General features: G+C 39.6%; 1 protein-coding gene across 1 annotated transcript in view; it reads right to left on the bottom strand.

Annotated features, from left to right (window-relative positions):
* USH2A (usherin) overlaps positions 1–27572 on the bottom strand; it is an 891077-nt gene that overhangs the window by 3341 nt on the left and 860164 nt on the right. The window contains 7 exon segments of the mRNA XM_037823757.1: positions 2718–2962; positions 6405–6488; positions 7846–8022; positions 13488–13696; positions 14462–14700; positions 16363–16506; positions 16508–16573. Of these exon segments, the coding sequence (XP_037679685.1) occupies positions 2718–2962; positions 6405–6488; positions 7846–8022; positions 13488–13696; positions 14462–14700; positions 16363–16506; positions 16508–16573 (1164 nt within the window).

The raw sequence follows: 27572 nt of genomic DNA, 5'->3' as shown, positions 1-27572 counted from the left end.
ATTGCAAAATACTTCAGATATATGTATATGTGTGTATATATGCATGAATATGTGTGTGTATATATACATATATGTTTGATGGGTTTTGCAATTCAAACCACATGGTAAGTGGAAACTACTTGCTTAGTGTCTAAGGTGAGTTTCACTTGCATTATTTGTTTAGTATTGCAGACAACGAGAGGATCTTTAAACCAGTAATTAAGCTACAAGTAAAATCTGTACTTAAACTTAGCTGTACTGGATGCTGTATGACCTTCAAAATGTTAATAAAATACGAAAGGCTCTCTGTTTCCCTGGCAACACTGCCCTGTTTTCTCCCTGTTGAACCTAAAATCATTTTGCCTGTTTGGATGAGGCTCTCAAAGGGAAAGGGTTACAGCAACACAGAAACCAGAGCTTCTCAGGTGAGGGCAGAGGAGTGTGTGTGTGAGAGTTGCAGGGATAGGTCGCATTGATCAACCAAAGAGAAAAGAAATTCAATCGGAGAAATTGAGGAGATGAATCCTGCTTGTTCCTGTTCAGATTCTTCGCCCTTGATTCTGAGTAGATGAGGAGTTCATGAACACCAATGATGACGCTTCATTTTGCTCTACCAATATAAATTATACTCTTTAGTTTGAATAACACTCACTAATTTGCTCCTGGATTCTCAAGTTTTGTAAGAACAGTTAAGTTAGAAAAATGTTTTGTTTTATTTTTAAAAGCAACAGAACAATGCTTGCAAGTACCTTTTATCAACTGGGCAGAATTAGATTAGGACCACTACTCTGCACATTGGTGCCCCCGAGATTTCACTTCTCTCCGCCCGGCCTGAAATCAGCACCATCACTCTGAAGACGGACCAGTCCTCTGGGCTTAGAATTCCTGGCAGCCAGCCAGTCCCTGCCATTTCTTCCCCCATAACCCTCCTCACACTTGACACAGTCTTGACCACTTAGCCAAAGTGAGTCAGTGGGTGCCACTCTGCTTTGCCTTGATAGTTAGGGGTGTACAGGAGAGGGTGTTTGCAATTATTTTGTGTCAGTCTGCCCCAGCTGATGTCTTTGTCCCAGAGGCAGCTTAGCCTGTGTCAGGAGTATAAGCTGTAATCAGCTATCTCACCTGTTTTTATTGGTTATCTAACTGAATGCACTGCTTACACTGAAAAGGACCAATTCACCCATGGTTTGAACTGACCACTCTGCATTCATTCATTCAATATCATTCAGTAAATATTTGTGGCATGCCTATTACGTGCCAGGCACTGTCCTGGGTGTCAGGGTACAACTGTAAATGCTGATACAATTCCTGCCCTTGGGGAGCTTACATTCCATTCAAGGGGTCAAACAAATCTGATATGGTGTCAGGTAGTGATAATGCCATGAAAACAAAAAGTGGGTGAACGGACTAGGGAATTCTGCTTGAGACAGAAAGCGAAGTGACATTTATGCAGCGACCTGAATGAAGTGAGAGTTTGAGCCAACCAGGAGAACAGAAATGGCAATGGCCCTGCTGGCGGAGCTTGCTTGCTGAGTTCAAGGGGAAAGGAGGCAGGGGCTGCTGTGAGCAAGGAGGAGAGTGGTATGAGACGCGGTTGCAGAGAGAGCCAAGGACTGGATCATGTAGGCCATTGTCTTCTTTGCCTCCCCACCACCAAGTCATTGCCCCATTGCTGCTTCTTGCACCAACCATAAAAACATAACCTCAGAAGGATTACTGCCCTTCGTGTCACCCCAACACCTCTGGCACTGGGTATGATACGACTTTGTCAGAGTTTTCACCATTGTTCATTGCTCCTTCCTGGAAAATTTAAGAGATCCGGGAGACTGACAATGCTACTGTTCTCTAATTGCTTTTTTTTTTTTTTTTTTAAGTGTTGAAACAAGCAGTTTGTTTAAGATTCTGTGCTTAATTTTGATGCTGCACAGGGTGGCCACTAGCTCAAATAGCACCTTTCTGCATATTGGAACAAAGGTGCCCCCCTCAGGCAGAGGCACCCTTTGCACACACCACTTGGAGAGCATACTGGTGCCTGGGGGGGATTAGAAAAGGCAGCCTGACCTCCCCAGGAGACACAGCGCCACACCCGAGTACACCATGTGGTGAGTGGAGTGCAGCTGGAATTCAGTCACCGTTCACCCCTTCAAAGAACACTCTGTGCAGTGATTCTCCTGTACCACCCTAGTGTGCAACCAAGGATGAGAATTTCTGCTCTATGGATATTAGAGGGGATGGTGAAGAAGATTTGTGTACTGAAACCCCTGGTGAATGTATAATTTGAGGGTTTGGAAATGAAAAAACAGAGATGGGAAAGGGCTTAAGTGCTAGTGGTGCTCAAGCTGGGTCCTGGCTCTGGCACTCTGGGCCACTGAGGCAGATAGCTCCTTGGAGCTCCAGACCACACATTTCCAAGACAGGAGGTCAGACTAATTACCTGGAGCATTTAAAAAAACAGACAAGCAATGCTAGGCCCCCATCCCAGACCAACAAAGTCAAAATGTCTGGGATGAGGCCAAGACTTCCCAGGTGATTTTAATGTGCAGCCCAAAGTTGAGAATAGGGTTCTAAGGTTATCCTCCCTTGCCCCACATTTCATCAAACAGAACTGTCATCTAACACCTTATCACCATGGATATGGAAATAATTCCCCCTCAAACAAACGAACACAAATATTCTAGACCAGTGATAGGGAAATGCTCACCCCACCCTCACCCCACCCCACGCTCTTTAGGACTTACCATATGGGTTTCCCCCGGGGGATAGACACTCAATGGAGACATCCTATTCTGAAGAGGTACCAGGGGAGGTCTCTCTCTGATATATGGTTCTTTGTGGATTTTTCTTTGTAGTATCAGGAAGAGAAAAATGGCCAAGAAGATCAAGCCCAGCATTGCCATCAATGCCACAAACCACAGCTCGCTGTAGAACGCCATGCTATTGCTCCCAGATCCCCTCTTTTCTCCAGGAGTTGTTAGCACTAGGCCTGCAAAACCCATGGAAAGAAAAGGGAAACATGACCTCAGCAGGCAGTTCTGTGATCTATCACCCTGTTATTTCATAGTAAATTGGAAAGAAGTTTAAAGCAGTTTGTCAAATGGTTCTTGCTGGCACTTGTGCTTGAGGTAGGGGCATGGCCCAATGGGTCCATGGATTGTAGAGAAGCTCACAGCCCTCGGGAAACCTCCCTGACACTCCTGGTATTGCCAATTAGGTTGGAAATCACTGCTGCCTTGGCAAGTCCTGGGGAAGACAAGGTGGGGCTGGAATTTTGAAAAGGGGTTACCAAGTACACAGAGGCTGGTCTCCTCTAAGCTGGAGGAAAATCTCTTGTGCAGTTGGCTTTCCGGAGGAGCTGGGACCCTTACTAATATTGCTGCAGAGCCCTCAACATGTGTGGACATGGACAACACTGCAGAGATCCAGGTCACCTCGCTTGTGGCAGCCCTGTTCTTGGGGAGTTTTGTGCAAACTGGATTTTGAGACATCAGACCCTGTTTTCCATTGTGATATTAACAGCCTGTGCTTCCTAACATATCTCCTTTATATTTCTTGTCCCCTGGCCTCTCTGCTAAATAACAAAAGTTCTGCAAACCATCACTCACATCCACTGGGAGAGCTTCCACTTGAAAGACATCCTTGAGCTATGGGACCATTTAGCCTTGATTTTGTTCATGTGTTGACAGTTCAGATGATGTGATTTTCTGCTGATGAGGTTAATAAAAGTGACTCACATTTAATGGGCATTTACCCTGTGCCAAGCCCTATGCTAAGAGCATTACTGGGATGAAGGCTGGGCAAGGTCAGGGTTATCAAGTCTTGTGGACGTTGTGAGAGCTGAAATGAGTCAGGACAAGCAGAAGAGAGGCTTACACGGGTCATGCATTACAGTGTAAGACAGCACAATCATACATCGGGTGGGCAAATCGAGTAGGGAAGGGTCTCAGAGACTATCCTCATCCCAGCTGCTTGCTGGGGCCAGCTCAGGAAAGCTGTGGTTCCTATGTGGCCACCCCACAGTCTGGTGGGCAGCTGTGAGCCAGAGAGCTGCTATTCTAAGTCACATGCCTACAGCCAAGAGGCAGGAGGACAAACAGACACAGTTGCAGATGCCTACTCACTTGTTGGACAAACTTCCCCTTTTCCTGCACCTAAAGGACCTTGTGAGCCTGACTCTTCACACCTGCATTCTCAGGGGAAGGATTATCAGGCAAGAACTAAGAATTGGTGTGAGAAAATTTAAAGGAGGGAGAGAAGGTGACTAAAAATGGAAGTTTGAACTCCATGAGAGGAGGTTACTCTGGTAACCTTAGCTCTCTGTTTGTGCCAGCTCTATGGATAAAAAATCCTGATGCCTCGCTGGGCCTCTGCTTCCCCATCTCTAGAAAGAGAGGTTGGAGTCAAAGCTCTGATCCAGCTTCACAGGTCAGAATTCCTCTAATTAGGAACCAATGTTTGTTGGTTGATTATAAACATAGAAAGTTTGGATATATGCTAAAAGAGTTGAATTTCCTCTGTGTGTAATAAAGGACCATGACTCCAGAAACTGATCTGACGTGCCCAGTGGGCCCCTTGTTCAGGAGGGCATGGAGGAAATGGGGTAGTCTACCTGAAGGAAGACTCAAAAGGGAAATTGCTCTCAGAGCTGCCAGAGGGAAATGAAGTCTGTGTGACTTTCCTGCTTAGAGGCTGCCTTCAGGCAAGGGAACAGGAATGTTTCAAAAATTACATAATAAAAATTAAAACTGACTATGCATATTAAAGTTGAGTGATAAATCTCAGAATTTACCTTAATGTCACAGTCCTCAGCATTCCCTCTCCTTGCCCCAAGAGTCCAGGCTCCAAACCATAAGCTCCAGCCTCCACCCTGGAAACCTCAATTTGTATTCATGAACTGAGTGGAGATTTCTCCTCTTTTATGGAGAGCTTGAAATCTGGATGGTGTTGCTTTATCCCTTCCCTTTTTTCTTTGCAAATACCTTTCACTCTAAGGGATTCCACTTGTGCATCTAGCAGGAGGTTCAGACTCAGGGTCTGGAACTCCTGTGGCTGGGTCTCAGTTCAGTTCCAGAGACAAGCCCAGTCCAGAGCCGGTGCCAGAGGACCACACCTTTCCCATTGACCAGGGAGATGGACTGGTGGGATTCTGAAGGTGGAGCAATCTGACTTATGTGACACTGCTGGAAGCTGGAAGCTGGAAGCTGGTCCTGGGCCATCATTACAATCACTGTGGCAGAATCTGCTTAAAGAGCAGATTCCTGGGGCCCCCTGAATCTGAATCTCTACTGGAGGCCTCGAAAACTGTGTAGCAAACAAGCATACTGAGGTGATTCTTAAGTACACTTAAATTAGAGAACCAATGCTATAGAAAAAATGTAGAGCCAGGAGTCAGTAGAACCATGTTCAAGTTCTAGACTTGGCAACAAGCTTGCAAAGCATTCCTGGGCAAGCTACTGTGGCCCCAAGACCTCTAATTGTCCACCTGAGGCAACAAGAATACGAAATGAGGGCTGTTCTATCCCACAGCTGTAAAGTGAGGACAGAGTAGATGGGAGGAATCGTGCTAAGTGCTGTAAGAAATTTCACATGGTGTCCAGACATGTAGTTTGGGAAGACCTATTTTTCTAATTTTACAAATCAAAGCTATCCTTGATAACAATATGTATCTTCACTCATGTTTCAGAAGGTTTGGACATTCTTATCTTTCTAAACCACTATGTTTGCATACAAATTTGATATATATTAATTACTGGAATTTAAACTAGGGTATCAGTCTCAATTCTGTTCTAATGGAAAAGTTTTGACGTTTCTCCAACTTTCCCTTTCAAATTGCAAAGTACCACATATCTTAGATTTCAAGATTATGAGTAGAACGCAGCTTAAAAGATGCTTTTGAAAAAATTACAATTTCATCTCTTCAGTTAAATTACTTGGTATTAACAGTCAATCATGCCCTTTTATGAAGGACAAAAGACAGTGATCTCCAAATTCACCATTTTAGAGGATCCAGGATATCATCTTATCATTAATACAAATTGGAATTAGGGTGATTTCTTCCTGATCTCTATTTCCTCTGACTTCTCCATAAATCTTTTTTTATTTTTATTTTTGTTGGGGGTGGTGGTGGTGGTACACAAAGTCACACAGCTGTTTTTTGACAGGATTTGTGATTAGGAGAGCAGTTTAGTCAGATCTCACTCATCTTCTCCACCTCTACAATTCAATGATTTGGCATTTTAAGAGTATACCCTAACTCCTCAACTAATGTAAGTTCCATGAGGACTTAAAAATAAATTCTTACATCTAACACAATTCTTTCCACATAGGCTATGCTAACATATTAGCACAAATATGTGTAGAGGAACATATGCTTGTTTTCTTAGGATAATGAGTGCTACACTAAATATAATGTGAGTTAGATTGCTTACCAAGTCCAGTAGAGGTATCGTATTGGATCGGAGGGGTCTTAACACTTCCTTCATCTGTTGTGCAGATGACCTGGAAAAAGAAGGCTGGACAATAGGAAAAACTGGTAAATGAGTTGGTTAACAACACTTATAAACTGTGGGCATATTTTTAAAAGAACAATGTGTCATAGCATAAAAAAAGTCTGAAAATCAGATTCCTGGGCAAGTTGTGAGATTTTAGTTAATATGCAAATTTATTTCTAATTTTAAAAATTATCAAGAAAAAAGCTGTAATTAATGTGATAAAAGTATAATTATGAGTAACAGAGTTAAAGAAGCAAATAGCTTATATAGCAAAGAAAAGAATTATCAGAAGATATGGGTTTAATGCATATAGCATATCATGCTCAACATATGGTTTAAACCCATTCCTTTACAAGGTACAAGTATACCTTTCTCTGAGTGACACAGAGTTTCTCACTGAACAGGAATGCTGAAAGGGGATCTTGGAAATCACATGATCTAATTTCCTCGCTTGAGAGCCAGGAACCTGACAGAAGCCACTTTTGCTAGGTCACACGGATGCTTAGAAGCCTAGCAGGGAGTTGGACGTGGATCTCCCAGCTGTCAGGCCAATCTTCCCAGTGTATCAACCTGCCACATGGCCAAGAAATGAGACCATAAAAATGTGTAGCTGAATTGTTGTGGAAAATGTTGTGGTTAAATTTCAAATAATATAACTGCCATGCTGGAGCTCATTGTCTACCTCTACCTTTTAGCCAAAAATAAATAGTATTTTCAGTTAAACTAAAAAATACCCATCTAATTCATTGTGTGAATCTAGATGGCTTAAAATGGCTACACATTTCTTGGTCCCATGTCCAGGTTGAGCACTAGAAATTACTTTGTACCATGTAAAAATTCTCATTTCCATTAAAACAAACAAACAAAAGTGACAGGCAGTAAAAGGACACAGAACTAACCAAACAGGGAGAAGGGGTTCTGTTTTAGAGGAGAAAGGGTTGTGACTTTCGGGGACAGATATGGAGGAAGGTTAGGGAAACACTTGACTCGGGGTTATTAATAGTTGGAGATGGCCAATTGTCTGAAAGGACTCTGCTTGGAGGCTGCGGTATGTCAAGAAAATCTCTGAAGCCCCTAAACGTGTGTTACTTGTGGATGCTAAGGGACCACTTCTGGGTGCTATTTTTCTTGTGAACACAACTTGCTTGATCCGTCATCGTGACAGTCAGGGCGAGGCAGTGCTCTCCCCGAGGACTGTACCACGACTGCAATGCATCAGGCAGCAAATGGGAAGAAAGCCTTGTGGTTCTTGAGCAGTATCTTTTCCACAAGAAGTGACCACTTAAACCAAGGTGCTGGTCACCTGTCACACTTAGTGCCTCATAAATCTGGGGAACATAGTTCCCTAAAAATCAAGAAGTGAGCATCAGCAACTGACTTCTGTCCGACGTCCTTGGGATGCAGAGGGTGGTGTCGAAACCACTGTACACACGCTGTCCTCTGTCCGTTAACACGTACTCCTGCAGCGGGCCGTGCAGGAGGAAAGTGCCGCTCCAGCTGACACACACCACAGACAAGTTGCTGTCCACAGAAAAAGGGGCTTGGAACTGAGGTACTGCTGGGAGAAAGATGTATGTTTCTGTGTGTGTGCTTTTTCAGTTGCTGTTTTGTTTTAAAATATAAGCAAAAAGCTCCCCCCAAACAAAAAACAATCTAGCATAACTGTAACCCTTTACTTTCCCCACAGGCAGGCAGGCAGGCAGGCAGGAAGGAAGGAAGGAAGGAAGGAAGGAAGGAAGGAAAGAAGGAAGGAAGGAAGGGAGGGAGGGAGGGAAGAAACCTGGTATTGGAGGTTAAAAGAAAACCAAAAGTGAAGGGAACATGTGTGAAATGCTTTCTCAGCAACTTTTCACCTGCTTTCCAAAAAGAAATCAATGGAGAGTGGTGTTTTATGAAATAAAACCATTAACATACAATGGTCTGCTCACCGACATAACCCTGAAGCTCATATTTTGTTGCATTTTCCCTCTTTTAGCAGGTAAAGTATCCTTAACACTATTAACTACAGTAGATAGCTATTTTTCATATCAAATCAATATTTATTGCTGTGAAGCCCCAAGGACTAGATGAAGTTAATATATTTTTTTCTCTAAACCAAACTGCTTAGAAGGTGAATTATGTCCTCTTGGCATCCATTTATTTTTAAAGCTTTTTCTTAAACCATTAGTTTGTTTTCAAAGATAGTTAAAAAGCCTTGCAAATAGCAATTGGAGTGTAATAATTCATTGCCCCGACTAATCAATCAATAGCATAGTACATTAGTATATAATCAAGCTCATGTCTCCTAAATATTATATCAAATATAGAAGCAACTTTCTGTGCATTTTATAGTCAGTCTTTCTGTTTTTCAGCTCCTTAACTAAAACAAAGAGAAAACATCCGTAAATGGGGCCCATTTTTAAAGGAATAATTTCTGTGAAGCAAATAAAGGGATGCCATATCAATGAGTCAACTTAGAAGACATTTATTTCATGAGATCTTATTTTCTCCAAAATAATCAATGCATTTGTAAAAGCATTAAGATCCATCTATACACTGTGTCAGCTTTTAAGAAAAAGGAATGTGTGAGCTTTGGAAATGACTTGGAGTAAGCTCTGGAAATAAAAGCTTAGAAAATTAATAAAGAATAATCATGCTTTATGTGATCATAGGATTAAGCTAGAAGACAAATTTGATTCTTATGTTTCGAAATAAAACATTTTCCTAAAACAAGAGGAAAAATTTTCCACAAATATGAAAACTAGAGCTTTCACGTCCTCTGTAAATCCCTATGTTTTCCCAACTCTAATCTTGCCAAATATCACAATGGAATACACTGTTGTATTTGTCTGTGGCTTCCCTCTGTCACCTTAATTCAACAGTTTTTCACTAATCCCATATTTCATAACAGTACAAGTAAAGAGGAAGCTTATACATTGTATGAAATAGAAAGATAGGGAGACCTTCTTGGGTGAGAGTGAGCAAACAACCAAAATAACCAGGAATAACAGGTTTTGTACTGTCTCCAAAGGAGACTGAAAAAATGGTAAGAGGTAGTATGCCCCTTAGCATTTGACATACTTTACCTCACGGGATCCTTAAAATAATCCTGTAAGGATGAGCTCTTACTTCTCAAATGAGGAAACTGAGGTTCAGAGAGGTTAAATATCTTACCTAAAGTCAATAGTTGGCAGGAGATCAAGGATCTGAACTCAGAGTTCCTGCTGCTTTGTTATCATCAGTCCATTTTTATTTAAAGGAGCACAATTTACTAATTCCCTTTAAAGGTGCTTGCCAGTGATGTGTTGGAGCCAGTTTGTAATGATTGTTAAATCTCCATGAATGTTGTGGGTTGGTTGTTAAGCATAGCCATTAATAAAAATTAAATTATATTTTAAATAAATTATAGTAAGATCAAAGATAATAAGTACTCAAAATTCATTACTTCTTAATTATTTTACTATTATGTGTGCTCTCAGAGTTATTTACATCTATTATATCTGGATGGTAGAGATATTATGTAATGGTGCACAGCTGCACATCTCTTCCAACTCTGCATTCAGTGCTGTCATGCTGGTACCATAGTGGGAGTATTTACACCATGGAAATTGGCAAACACCTCAAATCAGTATATTTTTCCCTCCAGAGGGATGGTTATTAAACATTTACACTTCACCTCTGCTATTCCACTGAAGATGCAATTCAAGCCGAAGGGGCTGAACATGTTGCTAATGCTTTCCAGGCCCCTTTCTGAGAACATATGTGATCACAGTCATATATAATTGCTAACACTATTTTAAAATTATCTTTGGGTTTGCCTTCTCTGATCTATGATTTCTCTCTTCTAGTGTGTATACCAAAAAATAGCATAAAAAGTATTTAAAAAAACCGATATGCATAGTCTTATTGTATTTATCTAGTCTATGGATCCAGTAAGCAGGTTAAGAGAACCCTTTCTCTCGTGGTGTTGGTCCTGATTTCAGTCACTTCTGCAATGTGAAAGAACAGAAAGGACAGAAATCTTAAATTTGTTCACTTTTCACATAAGGAAAAAAAAAGTATCTAGCAAAAGCTAAGATGCATGACTAAAAAGAGAACTGTTTATAACCTGCAACCCCCACATTTCTGTTCTTGCCAGGCCTCCTGACCAATACCCACAGAAGACTGGAACAATTAGCAAACGTGTGAGCAAGGTTTATGGATGTACTCTGAAAAGCTGTTGATTCATTTTTGAGAATGGCGGTGATTATGTTTTGCCCCTACTCCTTGAATATAGTAGTATTTTTAATTAGCAAGTCAAAATTCATCTTACTATACTTTCATTTAGGGAATAAATGTGTCTCATGGTTCCTTTTGTGTTCCTGAAGTGGGATAGTGGGAGAAAGGCAAAAAAGTAAAGGAGATGGCAAAATTAGACAGTATGCATTATGAAGAATCATTGCATTTTGCTTTGATTAGAGCATGAATGTCAAAGGATGCTGACTGAGTGATATCCACAATAAACTGTGAGAAGTTTTAGATGAACTCATTCAGTAGACAACTTTTTGGGGTGTCTAAGTCACAGGGCCCTGTGCTGCAGATAAAACTGAGCAAGTGAAGACTAAAGGAGGAGCAGATTTAAGGGGAAAGATGCAAGCTCTGTTTGGGATTTGTCAAATTTAAGCTGGTTATGAGAAGTCCAAAAGGAGATGTCTAAGAGGAAGCTGGATTTCAAAGCCAAGGACATGGGTAGGGGTTGACAATTTGGGAGTCAGTTTTTGTAACTGAAGCCTTGGGGCATATGGACTCACTTTGAAGAGGGAAGAGGAGAAGAGAGAGAGGGTAAAGGAGGGGAAGGGAGAGAAGGAAAGAGAGGAATGAGGACATTTGGGGTCCAGACTTGAAGAACTGGGTTAGTGAAGGATTAATCAAAACAGTTGACTAGGAAGGAATAGCCAAAAGGTGGAAGGACAACCAGGAAAGGCTTGTCATGAAAACCAGGGCAAGTGACATTTAAAAAAAAAAAAAAAAAAAAAAACAAAAAACTTGAAGTTTCAGTTGCATAGACTGTTATTGAGAAGTAAATAAAAATGTGAGGGGAGAAAATGCCTATTGGATTTATTAATATGGAGGTCAAAGGAAATTTTCATGCAATGATGGTCCTAATGTTAAGACCAAAAAAACAAAACAAAACAAACAAACAAATAAATAAACCTCTTTCTTGTCACTGACAGGAATGGTGTACATGCAGGGAGGTTTGTCTGTCTGTGGTGGGAAGAGATGCAAATTACTGACTGATGACTTTGCTTTTCCAGGTGAATTACAGGGCAAAGATGAGTGCAGAAAGCAAGGAGAGAGGCGGGTAGTCATGATTATGTGTAAGTAGGGAGAGAGAGTGAGAAGTGGGAGGTTTGAGGAAGGCAGAGAAGGTGTGAAATCTTCATTAATGAAAGTGGGAAGCTAGATGACTACAGTAGTACTGAGGGTGCAGCCGAGCTCAGTGGCCATGAGTTTAAAGTAGGGCTTTGGGGTACTAGACGTGCAAACGCTATGTAGGCCTTTAGTAGGCCACACTACTAAAGATCAGACCTTAGTTCTGGACCACCTTACTGTATCTCTAGGAGCCTCAGTCTGTGTGAATGGCATCCCAGAATTAGAGTGCACAGGCCATAGCTCTCCCTCGGTTTTCTCATCTGTGAATTGGAACAACACTAGTTCTTTCTTTGTAGGCTTGTTTGTAGGGGTTTTCTGGAAAATGTTTGAACAGTGCAGGAACAAGCAAGTCCTCTGTAAAGACAGTGTTACCAACCCACCTACCATCTCACTGCTCAGGCACGTTAAGGACTCACATGAGGCATTTGACTTTAATGCATGCATAATTATTAATTTTAAAAATGGTATAATACTCAGTGCTGAATACTGAAGGTGAGATTGTAGTTTGATGTAATCCTTCTCAAAAGCAAGTTTGCAATAAGTATCCAAAGCTTTAAAATATTCAAATACTTGGTGCAGTAAGTTGCATTTATCAAAGTTCAATTTAAGAAGATAATTAGACATTCAGACAAAGATCTGTTAGCAAACATTTTTCTCAAAACATTCTTTACAAAAGGGAAATATTAGAAACAACTGAAAAGTTCAACTGATTCTTATGACGGAATATTAGGTATCCATTAAATTTGGTGGCTAAAGAATTTTTAATGTCATGGGAAAACTCTAATGAAATAATGTCAAGCAGAAAAAGTGGACTATGAAATCTTAACTATAGTCTGCTCTCAGCTATGTAATGAAAATTATGCATAGAAAAGGGACTAAAAGAAGGCATCATGCCAGAATATTAATAGTGGTTGTCTCTGGGTGGTGGGATTATAAGCAGAACAGGCTTCATGGGGGCATGACCTGTGGGTTTCGATGGGCCCCATGCATGGTTTCATGCTCTGTTGTCACCATCTTCAAATTCTCATTAATTCTTGCACTTGGCCCTGCAAATTATGTAGCTGGTTCTGATTATAAGTACTTACTTTATCCTTAATACTGTTTGCATTTGCCATTTTTTAACAGTAAACATATATACCTTTTAAAACCTGAAAAGTTCTTTTATAAAAATGTAAGGTGGTCCCAAATTAATTAGATAAGAGCCCTTTTATGCACTGAATTGCCTGTTTGCTTTTCCTGACAATGTCATGTTTCAAAGCTTTCTGGAGATGCTAGAGATTATGCTATGCAACTGGAAAAGGAAAGGTCTGGCAAACTTCTTTAAAGAATGATCTACAAGTGTTTGCCCATTTTCTCTCTTCTTATTCACTACTTAACTTCCTCTAAATTGCTTCTCATCCCCATCACTACCTGAAAAAAGCTTCCTGATATCACCCTTGACCTCCATACTGATTAATCCAATAGGCATGCTTCTCCAGTTGTCATCTTCATTGATGTCTTAGTGGCATTCGATGTAATTGAACCTTGCTCAATCCTTTTTGAAAGGTGGTTTCCTCTAGTTTTCATGACAATCCTTTCTTGGCTGCCTTCCTACCTCTCCGATAGACAACTGCAGCCCTTTCTACTCACATTCTTTTTGGGTGGTGAAGCCAATCCATTTGGAAGCTGTGCTGCCTGCTTTGTTGTGTGCCACCACTCTCAGCTTGTAGGTGGTGTAAGGCTGGAGACCTCCAAAGCTGGCTCTCCGCCCAGGACCCCTGTACTTTGTCTCTGTTTGGCTGGGAGTACAGGGTAGGGCTGAATTGCGAGTGCAAGCCCTGTAAAGTTGGAGCTCATAGCTGGAATGAAAAGGGATATGTGAAGAGGAGACAGGCAGTGGAATTAGTTTGACTCTATTTAAAACTGGTTAAATTTTGTGAGAACACATTTTGTTCTCGTTGAACTATAAGCTCTTTAAGATGTCCATTGGTAGGGAACTGCTTCCAAAAAACAACATATTTAATGCTGTCGGAAATGAATAGCAATGTTATCAGAGAAATGCTAAAAGAAGTCACCATATTGCTGCCACATGTTGAAGTCACATGTTGCTATCCACCCAGCAAGGAATACTCCTTGTTGGTAGAGAGAAGATCTTTCTCCCCTTTAAGAGGAAAGAGGTAAAATCCTCTTCCTCTATTTATAATGAAGAATATATTTTTTTCCAGATTATTATTAATGAAATAACTTCATTCTCTCAAACAGTGATTCATTTAACACTTCAGGTTAGATCAAGGAAATTCTCATTTCAACAATGAAATTTCTTATTCTCCATCTAAGACCTCTAGAATAAATGATTCAAGAGAACAATGAGGAGGAGTATATTATTTCAATAAATACAAACACCTTGCATTGTCTTTCATATTTAGAGACAACTTTGTTGTTTACCTTTCTACTATTAGTTTATGATTTACACACTTTGCTAGTAACGTCACCACTCAAATCAATTTGTCATTTTACTGTAGGTGTCGGTTCCACGTGCTAGTCCTCCCTGTGTAGTGCTGTCTAGCTAGATGTCGGCATGCATGCGTTGTTTGGTTTCTTTATCCTTCTGGCTGCTCCATTACCTTTCAATGACACCGTTGGGGAACAGAGGGGGGCTCCACTGGAAGGAGGCTGTCTTTGAGGCCAGGGTCTGGATTTGGGGAGGGGGCAGTCCTGTGGGTGGAGCAGGATGAGTCCTCAGTTCAGCCACTGGCCCTCTGCTGCAACAGTTGAAGCAGGTGCAGGCCTCTACCCCGATGGAGTACGCCGTGAAGGGCTGCAGGCCGTGAAGGGTCTGCTGGGTGGCCGTGCCTTCCGACGGCTGTAGGCGGAGAAGGAGCACTAGGTGAAACCGCATCAACAAAGCAAAGAAATCGACAGACCTTTATGAAGCACCTCACCTCCCAAGAATAGAGCCTCGTGATTAGGTTCTGTGAGAGATGCAACATGGTGTTTAGCAAGAAGGTATCAATTCAATTGGAGAGACATGACTTAACAAGAGAAAAGTAATAATATAACAGCTAAATAGAAATTTGAGATACAACTCAAAAGGCACAATATAATCCATTATCTATTATCATAGAAAGACATTAGAAAATGGCACAGAACACAGAAAATACTGACCAAATTCTATGACCCTCAAAATGATGCTTTCTTTAGTAAAAAATCTGCATTTGAATTCCATTTCTAGTCAACATTTACCAAAGTCCATTAAGGGCCACTGGTTACTTGCACGTAATTTCTGGGTCAAAAAAATCCCCGAAGATATCCATGTTAGAGATGGGTACAGATATTTAAGAGCTCTGAAGTCCACCTATTCCTTTGAGGGTGTTGGTTTATACCAAATATTATAGTCTTTTCTTAATCATCTTTGCTAAATTAGAAAATCTGTGGTTTATTTGAAACAAATTTTTTACTTCATGGTGGTTTTATTAAATACTCTCTGGAACAGAAGAGCTCAGAAATTGGATCCCAAGTTTCACATTGATAAAAGTGGCTCTTAATTGAGAAGAGCTATCTGTTACAAAAAAAATGCATATGATGCACTCTAAATATAAATTATTTTAGTTTATTAATATTATCATTCTATAAGCATGGATAATCAAGAGTTGATTATATTTACATCATCTTATTGAACACAGAGCCTTGTAGAATATATGCTAATATCTCTTTAACATTCAATACAAGGCTCTTTGTGAGTTAACTTTTGAAATTGTTTCAATACCTGGCACTAAGGCCTCGGAGGATTTCTCCACACTTGCCCAAATTGTTCCCTAAATTGGTCTAAAATAATTTGTAATTTAATGCCTGGATCTGCACAATCTCTCTATGAGCATTATGCTCTCCACTCATTCATGAGGAACGTGAGAGTAACACAGCTCTGTCACTGAGATGAGTTACTTCATTCCACTGGATCTTTGTCTCCTCATTTAAATAATGCAAGAACTGGTCTGGTTGAGCCTTAGCATCCCTTCCAGCAACGGAGAGTGGAGTTGCAGCTATGCTGAGATGAACTGCTCTCTTTCAAAGGGCTAGGACTTTATTGAATTCACTAAAAGAACATCTGAATTTTCAATGTGTTATTAGAGATTTGTGTAGGCCCAAATGAGGATCCCAGGGATTCTATTTTTTCTTTTTTCTTTTTGTCACATTAACATTTACATCACCAACAATTATCAGAAGTACTGGACACACATTTGCTAATTAAATTAAATTAATGTAATTTGATTATCTATACAGTCTTAGGTTTCTTACACTAGTGGAGTCTTTAATACCAACTTTAGCATTTCTCTTCCTGAGTGTTTCCATATTTTCTGCATGTGTCCCTAACAGGTCACTTTTGTTACCCCAGAGGGCAATTGGGAACAGAAGGATAAGAAAGAAAGATCAAGGAGCAGACGCAGCAAGGGCACTGCGGTAATGCTTTTTTTTTTTTTAAATTAAACAATCCTGGGTTTTTAACTTGGAGAACTCTGCTGCTCACCAACATTTCCGCCCCACTGGCGTTGCTGGAGAACAACCTGTAGAGACTGACGATCCCGTTGGGTTTCACAGGGGCGCTGATGTTGACCACTGCTTGGGTAGAGAAGACCGCATGGAACTTGGGGGCCCTGAGACCCTCTGGGGGGGGCAGGCCCGGTTCTACACCTCGTCCAGCTACTGGTTGCTTTTCCTGCTGAATTCACTGCCCAGACCTCCAAAGAGAAGGCAAGACAGGTCAAATGCAAGATACCCTTGGGCTGGAAAAAAAGTTGGCAGCAAAATAGCAACTAAACACAATAGAACGAGATAAACTTTGATCTTGCAACTGTGCAATCACAGAGGAGAGCAGGATCTTCCTCTTTTTTTTGCCTTTGACTGCAAGAACACCAAAGAGTCAGTTTAGGGGCCCTCATTTCAGAATTCAGCAGGCTGATTTCAGCCTAATTAAAAACTGCTCATCTCTGTGTGGGAAGTGGAGTGATTCTGTCAGCTTCTCCAAACTGGATGATCTGCAGACTACATGAAACTCAGCAATTATTAAGCACCGTCCCCACCAAATCTGCATGAAAATTAAATTTTCCTTTCATCAAGGAGGGAATAAACATATGGAAGGATGCATAATTTTATTTATCAAGAACCATTTGTATAATTAAACACGAATATCCTAAAAGGTTACCTTAGGTCATCATTTGCATGAGTAAGTAATTTGTAGAATGTCAGGTACAATAGACAGAGTAGATGGATGTGTGAGTGTATAGGGTTAAATTAGGCCCAATAATAGCCAATTACACAGTGATCAATCAGAATGATAGATCTAAATGGCAATACAAGAAGACTATGTGCGTGTTTAGGAGTGAGAGTATTCCTTAGTAAGCTTTCATGTTGTGCAAGTCTAACTTCAGGGCATTTTTTTTTTTTTTTTCATTTAGTGCCTTCTACAGTATATTTTTCTTTTCAATCTGTGCCAAGGTTTTAAAGCCATGTCTGAAAAACTTGTTTGATTCTATAAGTCCACATGTTTCAGGTATGCAGACTGATAAAAAAAAAAAAAAGCATGCAGAATATTCAAAATATGAGCTATTTTGGATAAAACTTTCAAGCATAAGAATTTAGTTTAGTTTTTGTTTATTTTGCTTTTGCATCAATAATACCTTTAAGAGAAGAAACATTAGAGGGATTGTTAGTTTAGGCCAACTCCCATCAGTATTTCTGTACATGTTTTGGCAGATTCCTTTGTGAAAGTAACATTTCTGGTGTTAAATTGCTTTCAGATTGCTGTCAAATGCAAATCTCAAGCACCTTGCTGATAGGATTGCTAGAAGCCCCAATTTTAAGAGATAACTAACCTACTTACATGGCAGAATCTGCTTTTATTTTGCAGCTCAGATACAGTCTTTCACTCATTTGCATAATAATCGCTCACATTTATATAAACACAACAATTTACAAAGTACTTTAACATATGTTAGCTTATTTAGTCTTCATAACAGAACTTTATAAGGTAGGTGGAGAATGTATTATTAGCCCCTTTTACAGTTGAGGAAATTGAGACTCTGAAACTTTCACTATCTTGTCCAAGGTGACATAAGTTAGGGATGGTGAAACTAGAAATTCTGATCTCCAGGGCTCTTTCCAACAAGCTGCTTTGGACTCTGTATGACATCCATATCATAAATAAGAAACTCAGGATCACAAAAATTAAATGACTTGTACATATACAAATGTCTGCTTTTCTGGATTAGGTAGAGTATCTCCACTTCCAAGAATGGATAGACATGCTCAAGTTGTTATCACGTGATGGGGATTTATTTTAAGTCTAGACACAGGGATCTTAGGAACAGGTGGGAGAGCTAGGCTTCCTGGGGAACTAGAGTACAGGTCAGAATACAACTGCAGCTCCTTTTGCAGTTCCCTCCGAAATGGCCATGGTAAGTCTTCATGTACCTTAGGGAGGGTAGGTAAAGGAACTTGTTGATGAAGAGGCTGAAGATTAAGATTCCTGGTTCCTCAGTCTGCACCAGACCAACCCCTTTTAATGCAAATATCTTTATGAGGTTGGGGGAGCTTTTAGCACACAATGAGAGACAAGGTCTGAAAAAAAAATATTCTCAGGAAAGGGATGAAAAATAAAGTGCAACTACTGATATCAAATTCCTTGCCAAGAGCAGAGCTTTGGTTGGTGGTTTAAAAGCATATAGAATTTTAAAAGGGGCCATAATGGATGGGGTAGAAATAGGCAGAAATGTGCAAGCAGGTATGATAAAATAAAATTCAGAAGTTGACAATTAATTACTGAGCACCAACAGGAGATAGCAGTAGGGCAGGCATAGGGTGCTGAAAGAAAGTAGGATGAAATAAGATATAATTCATAGGATGTCTTTAGTTCAGGTCTGGCCTAGAGTTATGAACATTAACCTAGAATCATAACACTATTAGAGCTTTTTAATGCTGGTGTTGGCAGATAGGATTAAACTTCATATCTTTCTTCCTCATGTGAGCATTTACTAGGTGGAGACCTGTTTCCAAAACATGATTTAATCCAAGGCATTTAAAAACTCTTGAGCCTCGATATTATAGAGTATTGTATATATACTCTCTCAAAGAAACTAGGCTATTACAAAATAACCATCGCTAACTGAGAATGGGAGCTAAGGATCTAGCATATTTCGTCTTTGATAGAAGACCTTCATAACACATTACTATTTTTTCTCAGTCTTTCTTTTTAGTATTCAATCAATTTGGGATCAAAAATAGCATTCATATAAATCAACGTGCTTATGCAAAGCAGGAGCAGCCTATTTACATGAACTACTCTGAAAATGAAAGCAGTTACAGTGAAGAGAAAACTGGCTGAGATAATGAGGCATTATAGATTTCATGAAACTTGTGCCACAAAGCATTGTCTCTGTTGTACCAAAACTACCAGAAGGAAAGGAAAAAGAATCTATCAATAATAGCCTCCCACCCACCTTTGTATATCAAGGTAAAAATTCCTTTATCCAAAATTCACTGTGGATTTTTGTCTATGCCCAGCTAAGCAAGAGATAAAGGAACTGAAGTGTAGTTCAAGATTCAGGGTAAAATTACTAATGATTATGTTTATGATTTCTACAAAGGAAATAATGGTCCCAAGATTTGGGTCTATCCTTAATATGGGGAAGGAAGAAGAAACAGAAGTCTTGAAGGGGAAATTTTGACAAAAGTGTTATGATTTTTTTAGTTCATTAGAACCAGCATAAAAATCCAGAAATGAAATATCTTGTGAACAAAGAGTTTCCTATTCTATCTATCCATCCATCCATCCCTCCATCCATCCATCCCTCCATCCATCCATCCATCCATCTACCAATCCTCCTACCTACCTCCTACCTGACAAGCCAGTCCACCTGGTTTGTATCCCACGATTCCCTCACATTAGCATTGGGTATATAAAAAGAGTGTGTGGGCTTTGTGCAGAGAGGAAGGGATATTATTGGGGCAAGAAAAAGAAGTAAGGCTTCTGAGTTCTATGGTCATGAGGAAAAAAAAAAGTAAAAGTATCTCTAAGCATTCTTACACTTACAACATCCAGACTAAACATATCTATTCTTTTATAATAAAAAAAATAAAGATGAATAAAATTTCCACCACAAAGCTTATTATTTGGGTTGAACGAGCACTCACACTTTCAAGTACACACATGCACACACACACACACTATTATGACTATAATAGTTAGATGCTTTCCCAATGAATAAATTAAGACTGGCTGAGTCAGGGTGCTTTCTTCCCTAAGAGTTTTGTTTCAAACATGAAAACAGTCACAGTTTAAGAAGATGTCATAGAAAGTCCTAGATTAAGTACTTGGAAAATCATAAAATAACTAGCATCTTTTAACCACAAATTCTATAATTGACTAGCAAAATACTAGATTAATATGTCAGCTGTTTTCAATCTAATACTTTTTTTTAAATTTAACTAGTGACTATTACCATCTTTAGGCTTGTTGTCAGATTTTTAAAAAACCCAAATTGTTCTTTTATTTATTCTTTTTACCCCAAAGGACTAATTACTATATGCTTTGCCTTAAAAAATTAATTACATAAAGTGTAAACATCTACCACCAAGATTATGAAACCACATTGCTGTGGGAACAATGGGTTTAATCTTTTTCCTCCCTTATTGAAAACAGCCTCTTAGAAATCTTTCTCCAGAGCAGTCTTTGCCAAAATGTGTTCCTTGGCCACTGTCATCAAAATCATTTTTGATTTTCGGTACTTGCATCAGAATTTCTGGTGAGAGGACCTGAGAATCTGCCTTTTCAACATATCTCCAGGTTATTCTTGTGACCAACATTCTTTAAGAAACAGAGAGCTATTCCTTGTAGCACCAGGTACCAAAACCTAGGCACTACACATTTTCAATTTCTGTTCAAGTTATGTCTATTTAGAGTTGTACTTTGCATTACCTTTGAAGTAATCAGCCATTCAAATAAGCACAGTGCATTTATCTCTTTCAATATGTTGCAATAATCATCTCAGAGTTTATCATAGGGGCCACAGTTCCAAACGGAAACAGAGTTCATTAACTTTACAGAACCATCCCCTTACCTCCTAGTTTCCACTTCAGATGTAATTCCTTGAAATCCTGATACCTCTGGAATTTATTGGCTCTAATTTTACCTTGCAAACCAGATGAACATTATTCTAAATACTCCTAATTGCTCTCAACACAGCATTTCTCCTTCTGTTTTTATTCTAGGAGGAAGGCAAGGACTAGTGGACAGAACATTTGCAATAATTTTTGCAAAAAGAAAGGAACCTTCACTCTGCAGAGGATGGGAGAGATGGGGGACCATCTCTTTCAGTGGTGCCCCTTTGGTACTTATATTAATATACTATATATTCTTTAGCACAATTTTCACACTTAACTGGAAAGTAGTTTTCATGTTAACACTTTATCTCATCAATGGCTCATAGCTCTCTGAAATAACATTTCTTAGGACTGATATTTTCCAAATATAGTCTTGGTGCAAAGAGAAATTCTTGACATAAATTTCAGAGGGAGATTCCTGAAGTGATTTTTTCTTTATCATACCATCTAAAATAAATGTCTCCTTAACTGTAAAAATATTTGATACTTCTTTTGGCCAAGGAAATGCTACAAGTCTTGCTAAAACGAAGGGGATATATTTAGTGATGCTTTCTAAATTATCAGCACCCAGCTGAAGTTTTTTTTTGGTTTTATCTTTACTACTGTTTTCAATATAAAAAGGGGAATACAGGAATAATTGAATTCAGCCAGTGATCTTTTACAAAAAGCCTCTAATCTGTTGACTCCTAATATAAGTGACAATGACTCTCCTCGCCCTTGGAGCAATTTCAGATGTTTCTCTTTTCCTAGGCTGCTTATTATAAGAGTTGTTTTAAAACTGTTACTTCCAGAGGATTAAGAGATGGCAAAAATTTTGAGTTCTTTGCAACTTCTGTGATATTCCATGACATAATTCCTTGTGGAATAATGACAACGTTTTGATTAAAAAAAAAAAAAAAAGCATTTCATCAATTCTGAGGATATATTTCTATCAAGTGACACTGAGGAGGCAACATCACTGTTTATAAAAACTAGAGAGTGTGAATATATTCTGATGGCAATTCACATAAGAAATGAACAAAAATCCAGTAAGAATAGCCATGCCAGTAATTAATAAGTAGAGTAAACATGTTGCATGTTAACAGGCAAACAATGAAATTATTTGTTTCCTAGGGGCATGTAATGAGATAGTTATCCCATTCCCATGAGAGAGACAAATAGATATTAAAAAGCTCTCTCCAATACCTGTATTGGCTAATGCCACCAGTTAATTCAATGGATTCGATCAAAATCACCACTTCTTTCACTGCTTCTGATTTATTACTTTGGCTGTAGTTAGTCATCACTCATTGTAGTTTGCTCTCCAGTGCTCATAAATTATGCCTCATAAATAAAAAGATACAATCAAGGAAATCATATCAATTCATCTACAACCTTGGAGTAATTTTCTCATGACACTCACGCTAATGCCTTTTTTAAAGGGTAGCTTGTAGTGGGTTTTGAATGTGTTAGAATAGCAATATGCCAAAATGGGCTTTGCCAGAATTGTGGCTAGAGAAACTCAGGGCTAAAAAGAGAAGGCAATAAATTTAAAAATATTACAAGATTCTTTCATAAGCAGCCCTGCAGGCTGAGTCATAGAGGAATAACTTGCTGAAATCTATCTATTTATTAACTATATACCTATCTGATTTTCTTTCATCATCAATGGACTTATTTTCAGCATCTCTGGTTGCACGGTACTTTGCTGCATTCATTACAGTTACTCTTTGCAGATAGAGTAACTGTATTCCAGGTCTCTTTCATCAAAAACACTTTGGATCAGGCAAGGTGGAACATGATTTTAATTGAATTCTGAAACCCTGGGGAAGAAAGGTGTAACAGGACATTGTCTTCATTTCTACTGAACTTTTGAAATTTAGAGACGTGAAGCTAATAAAGCTGTTAAAGAAACTACAAGACATTTCCCTTGCTAGAAATGGGTGTTTTCTGTCACTACTCTTCAGCACACTGCCTTGCTGAACAGTAAGTCACTCAATAAATATTTTTTGAATATGACTTTTCTCTAAAGAATGAGGAAGGGAAACCTGACTTAAATATTATCGAGAGATACTGAATCAAACCTTAATTGACTTTTAGTAATAATAACGAAATTTTGGAATTTATCACATGCTGCTTTTTATTGCTTGTATCTGGGATCCCTGGATGGAAACAGGAACCCAGCCCCATCTAGCTCTCATGGATGATACATAGAAGTGATTAATTGGTTTATGGAGTACTTTTGTAAGTGTATTAGACACATTGATTTATTTAATCCCCCCCACAATCCTTTGAGGTTGGTACTATTATTATCCCCCATTTACACATGAGGACATTGAGGCACAGAGAATTTATGCAGCCAAGTAAGGGGTAGGGCCAGGTTTCCAATACAGGTGCGTGCTATTTACTTCTACCTTTTACCCTTTGCCACATAAGGCCATTGAAAGAAGGCCTGGACATATCTTCCAAGGGTTTGGGATCCTTCCCTGTCATAGAGCCCTGCCTGGGCTGGCTGCTTTTGCAAAGGATAGCTCCAAAGTGAGATGATGGAAACGACCACAAAAGTCCTGGCATCCATCCCTGCTGCAATGTTATCATGCCTTAGACAGTGTTACATATTACACAGAGGCAAGTACTGCTTACATTACTTTCCATGCTGTTCAAAATGTGTAAATGTTTTGAAATTCCAACATGCTAATTAAAATCACAACTTTACCCTGAATGATATAACAGTGAAAACATATACTTTCTCTACAATAAGTTGAGATCACAGTCACTAATTAGGATTAGCATCTCTAGATATGATAATAGACTTCAATAGGTAAGACTATTTATCATTCATTAATTCAGCAGATATTGATTGACTCCTTACCATGTGCTAGGCACTGTTTTACAGACTGGGGGAATACCAGTGAACGAGGATGGAGTTAACATTCTGGTGGGGATGGGCAATCAATTAATAAGCACAAATAAAAAGTAGCCAGTTATTGGTATGTGCGAGAAAGGAAACATCGGTGGTACAGTAGAGAATGGCTGCATTGCCCAGGAGGTGCTCTTAGGGGGTGATATTCAAGCTGGGAGGTTCCCGGCAAGAGAAAGGCCACCTAAGAAAGGTCTTGGGGAAGAGCCTTTGGGCAGAAAGAAGAGCAAGTGCGAGGGTCTTAAGAATGGATTCTCCAGAAGCCTGGTGTGCCTGGGTTCAGTGGGAAAGGGGGATGAGAAGAGGTCAGAGGTGGAGGGAGGCCGGACTCCGAAAGGCCTCATAGAACAGGAGAGGAGTTTGTCCTGTGTGGGAAGCCAGGGGAGCGTTCCCAGTAAGGGAAGGACTTTATCTGATCTGCATTTTAAAAGGATAACTGGATATTGAACATTTTCTATGTATTTATATATTAAAGCTTTATTTTGGCATGTGACCAAGTGACAATGTCTTGGCCTTTAAATTATCAAATTTAAACTTCATAGCAATCCTATCAAGGTAGGTCTTGGTTGGTCTTTTCATTCCAGTTTTACAGATAAGGACATTGGGGCTTAGAGAGTTTAAATTATTTGCTGAGGATACAGAGCCAGTAAGTCATGCAGACCAGACTGCAACCTGAATCAGTCTACTTTGGCAGGGATGGGAGTTTATGCTCCTGATATGGATGACTTGAAGAAGTCGCAGTTCAGCAGAACAATTGCAGTGCTTGGGGTCAGTAAATCTGGAATCAGGTTCTTACTCTGTTGCTTGTAAGCTGGGCATCTTGCTATGTCACCCAGGTTCCTCATATACACAGAAGGAATGACAATACCTAGCTCACAGGACTATTTGGAGGTTTAAATGCAATAATGTTTCTATAAAGTTTTGAGGAATGGAGTGCGGGATAAACACATTTATAAGTATTTTATCAAGATTTTGAAAGCCCCAGAGTTATGTACATAGGCTATTTGGAGGCAACTGTGGAGAAGAACTTAAGTACACAGACTTTGGAACCCGAATCACAAGGTTCAAATTCAAGTTCTTCCACTTACCAGCTCTGCATCCTTGGACAGGTAAAACAACCTCTCAATGCCTCAGATTCCTCAGCTATAAAACGGCATTGGTAATAATGCTGATTTCAAATGTTATGAGATTAAATTAGTTGATACATGTAAAGCTCTTAACGTAGCCCTTAGCATATAGTAGGTGTTTAAGCAAACATAGTGAATATTATTATATTATCTCTGTAAAAAGACAGGGCAGTTAGAAAAGATGGTGAGGCTAGATGGCAATTCTGAACTCACCTCTGGGTTCCATGTAGCTGTTATGGATCAATAATAGATTTGAAAACCCTTCACAGCATTCTGAATCTAGCCCCAATCTCTCTAAATATCTTTCTTCCAGGTATTTCTCCATGCTAGAATTTTGAGGGTTAGAATAAATGCCTGGATTTTCAGAACTATTGCTCCTGCATCAAAATTTGTTGATTGAATGACATTCTCTCCTTTGCCTTATTATTAATTGAGATTTCTCAAGAGTCCTAAAGCATGAGCCAAAGGAAACACTGGAGCAATTTAATGGGCGCTTCAGAGAAAAGAACTTTATTTGAAGTTGATTACTAAGATGCCTATAGGCATCAAGGAGAGAACTGTAGTTTCCTAGATACTTATAGGCATCTTAGTAATGATCAGATCCATCACCTGATAGATAAATCAATTAACAAGAGGAAGTCTCGACCATCGTCTTAGAAACTTCCTTGAAGGCACCTGCTTTTCTTAAGCACCTGTAGAGTCCACAAACATTTCAACTGCTTCATATGAGCCTAGATATTTATTTAGAATTTAATAAATACAACCATTGGCCGAAGTACTTAAGTGCAATCCTCCTTTAAGCCTCCAGATTTACTTAGTGTTTATCAATAATCATAGAGTGGCAAGTCAAAGCTTGTGAAGCAATGCTCTAGCCCAGAAAGGATTTAACTGGGGAAGACAATGTCACGTATACGGTGAGAAGCAGCCAATCTGAGGTATGGGAGATGTGTGCGTTCTTCTCCACTTGCCTGCAGATCCATTCTCTGTCCTTCTGTGCCCTGCTCTGGCTTCCAGTTGGGTTTGATCAAAGGGAAGAGAGAGAGTTAAGGTTATTTACTCCTCCTGCTTCGTTTCCTTGGCATCACAGGTTTGGTAAGGCTGCATTCCTTTTCTATGGCCACAGATTTCCTGGGGGAACACTTGCTAGGTTCTGGGAACAGCTTCTTCCCTTGTTCCTTTAGGCCTCTGGGCTACGTTAGCATTCTTTGTTGAATCTCTTAATCATGCCCACACTTCCGTAAATAGTCTCTTCATTAAAACCCCTTCAAATATTCCTTTGAGTATATTTCCTACTGAGATCCTGACTGATATAGGGGAGAAATTTTGATCCATTATACAGGTAGCAGTAACAGTGGGCGGGCTGAGGGGGCGTTAGATCGTAAGTATGGAGAGACGTGGAAGAGCATTTTTTTGTGAGACTAAGGAAAAAGAGAAATGCCTCCTCATGTCTCTAAAGAATGATTTTTAGTCAAGTAGCTCTTATATCAAGGTACCGTCTGTGCTACCCTCAAGCCCAGTTGGCCAGAGTGAACATGAGTCTGTTATGGAAACAGTGCTTTAATGTGTTGTCCTTATTATTCCACCCTAGGTCTGTTACGCCATCATCTGGATCTTTCAAACTTCTATGTCCATAGTTTACACTACCATCCCTATATCTTAATGGATATGTTATTCATGGATGCGTTTCTTTTTCTTATCATCTACTTTTTCAGCTCCCGAGGGGTGGAGTCCATGGTATTTTTAGCCTCCTGTCCCAGTCCTAGTAACCAGAAACTCACATTTGAAAATGGCAGGTGCTTAATAATGACAGCTAATTCCATACACAACTTGTAGCAGAAAGGAAAATAAACCAAACATTTCCCCCCCTTTCCTGGATGTTTTTACAGAACCTAAGTTTCAGGTGACTTTGAGGGAGCCTTCGTTTCCATGGCCATCTCACTGCTTCGTGGGAACAAATATTTTTTGTGAAGAGGCACGAAGGCAGGAATCGCACATCATTTACATTCAGTTGGAGAAAATTCGGTTGCATTTAACACTTTATGTCCAGCAAACAAACTTCCAACACAAGAGAAAGCGGGATCAATATCAACTAAAGTGAAATATAAACCTGGGTTTCATCAGCATAAGAGTGAGAACCAACCCATCTTCAGGTAAATAACTTGTCTTGAAGGCAACATAAAAAGATTGCCAGCAATAGAAGCTTAGGAATCAAGTCCTAAAGGAGGCCATGAGAGAAATAAAAAGAACAAAAAAGACGTGCACAGGTGGGAACTGGAGTATGCCCGAGTGTGCTCATATACACGGGTAGAAATGATCTGTTGGAGCAAAATGCCTGATGGCAAATATGACCCAGTCTCTGGCCTTGTGGGAGAATTCAGTTTTCTATTCATGGAAATGTCCTGATGGCCTTCAGTCTAAGCTGTAGCATTCCTGCCCTAAAGTTTTAGAACAAATGCACTGCCTGAGTCAGACAATATCAATAAATCATTTAACACCCTTGAGCTGGGGGAGGCAGGAGCTTAGTTCTTAAGGGAGAAACTAACCAAACAAAAG

The sequence above is a fragment of the Choloepus didactylus genome, chromosome 2, assembly GCF_015220235.1.
Source record: "Choloepus didactylus isolate mChoDid1 chromosome 2, mChoDid1.pri, whole genome shotgun sequence".
NCBI lineage: Eukaryota > Metazoa > Chordata > Mammalia > Pilosa > Megalonychidae > Choloepus > Choloepus didactylus.
This window is presented reverse-complemented; position numbering and strand designations above follow the sequence as displayed.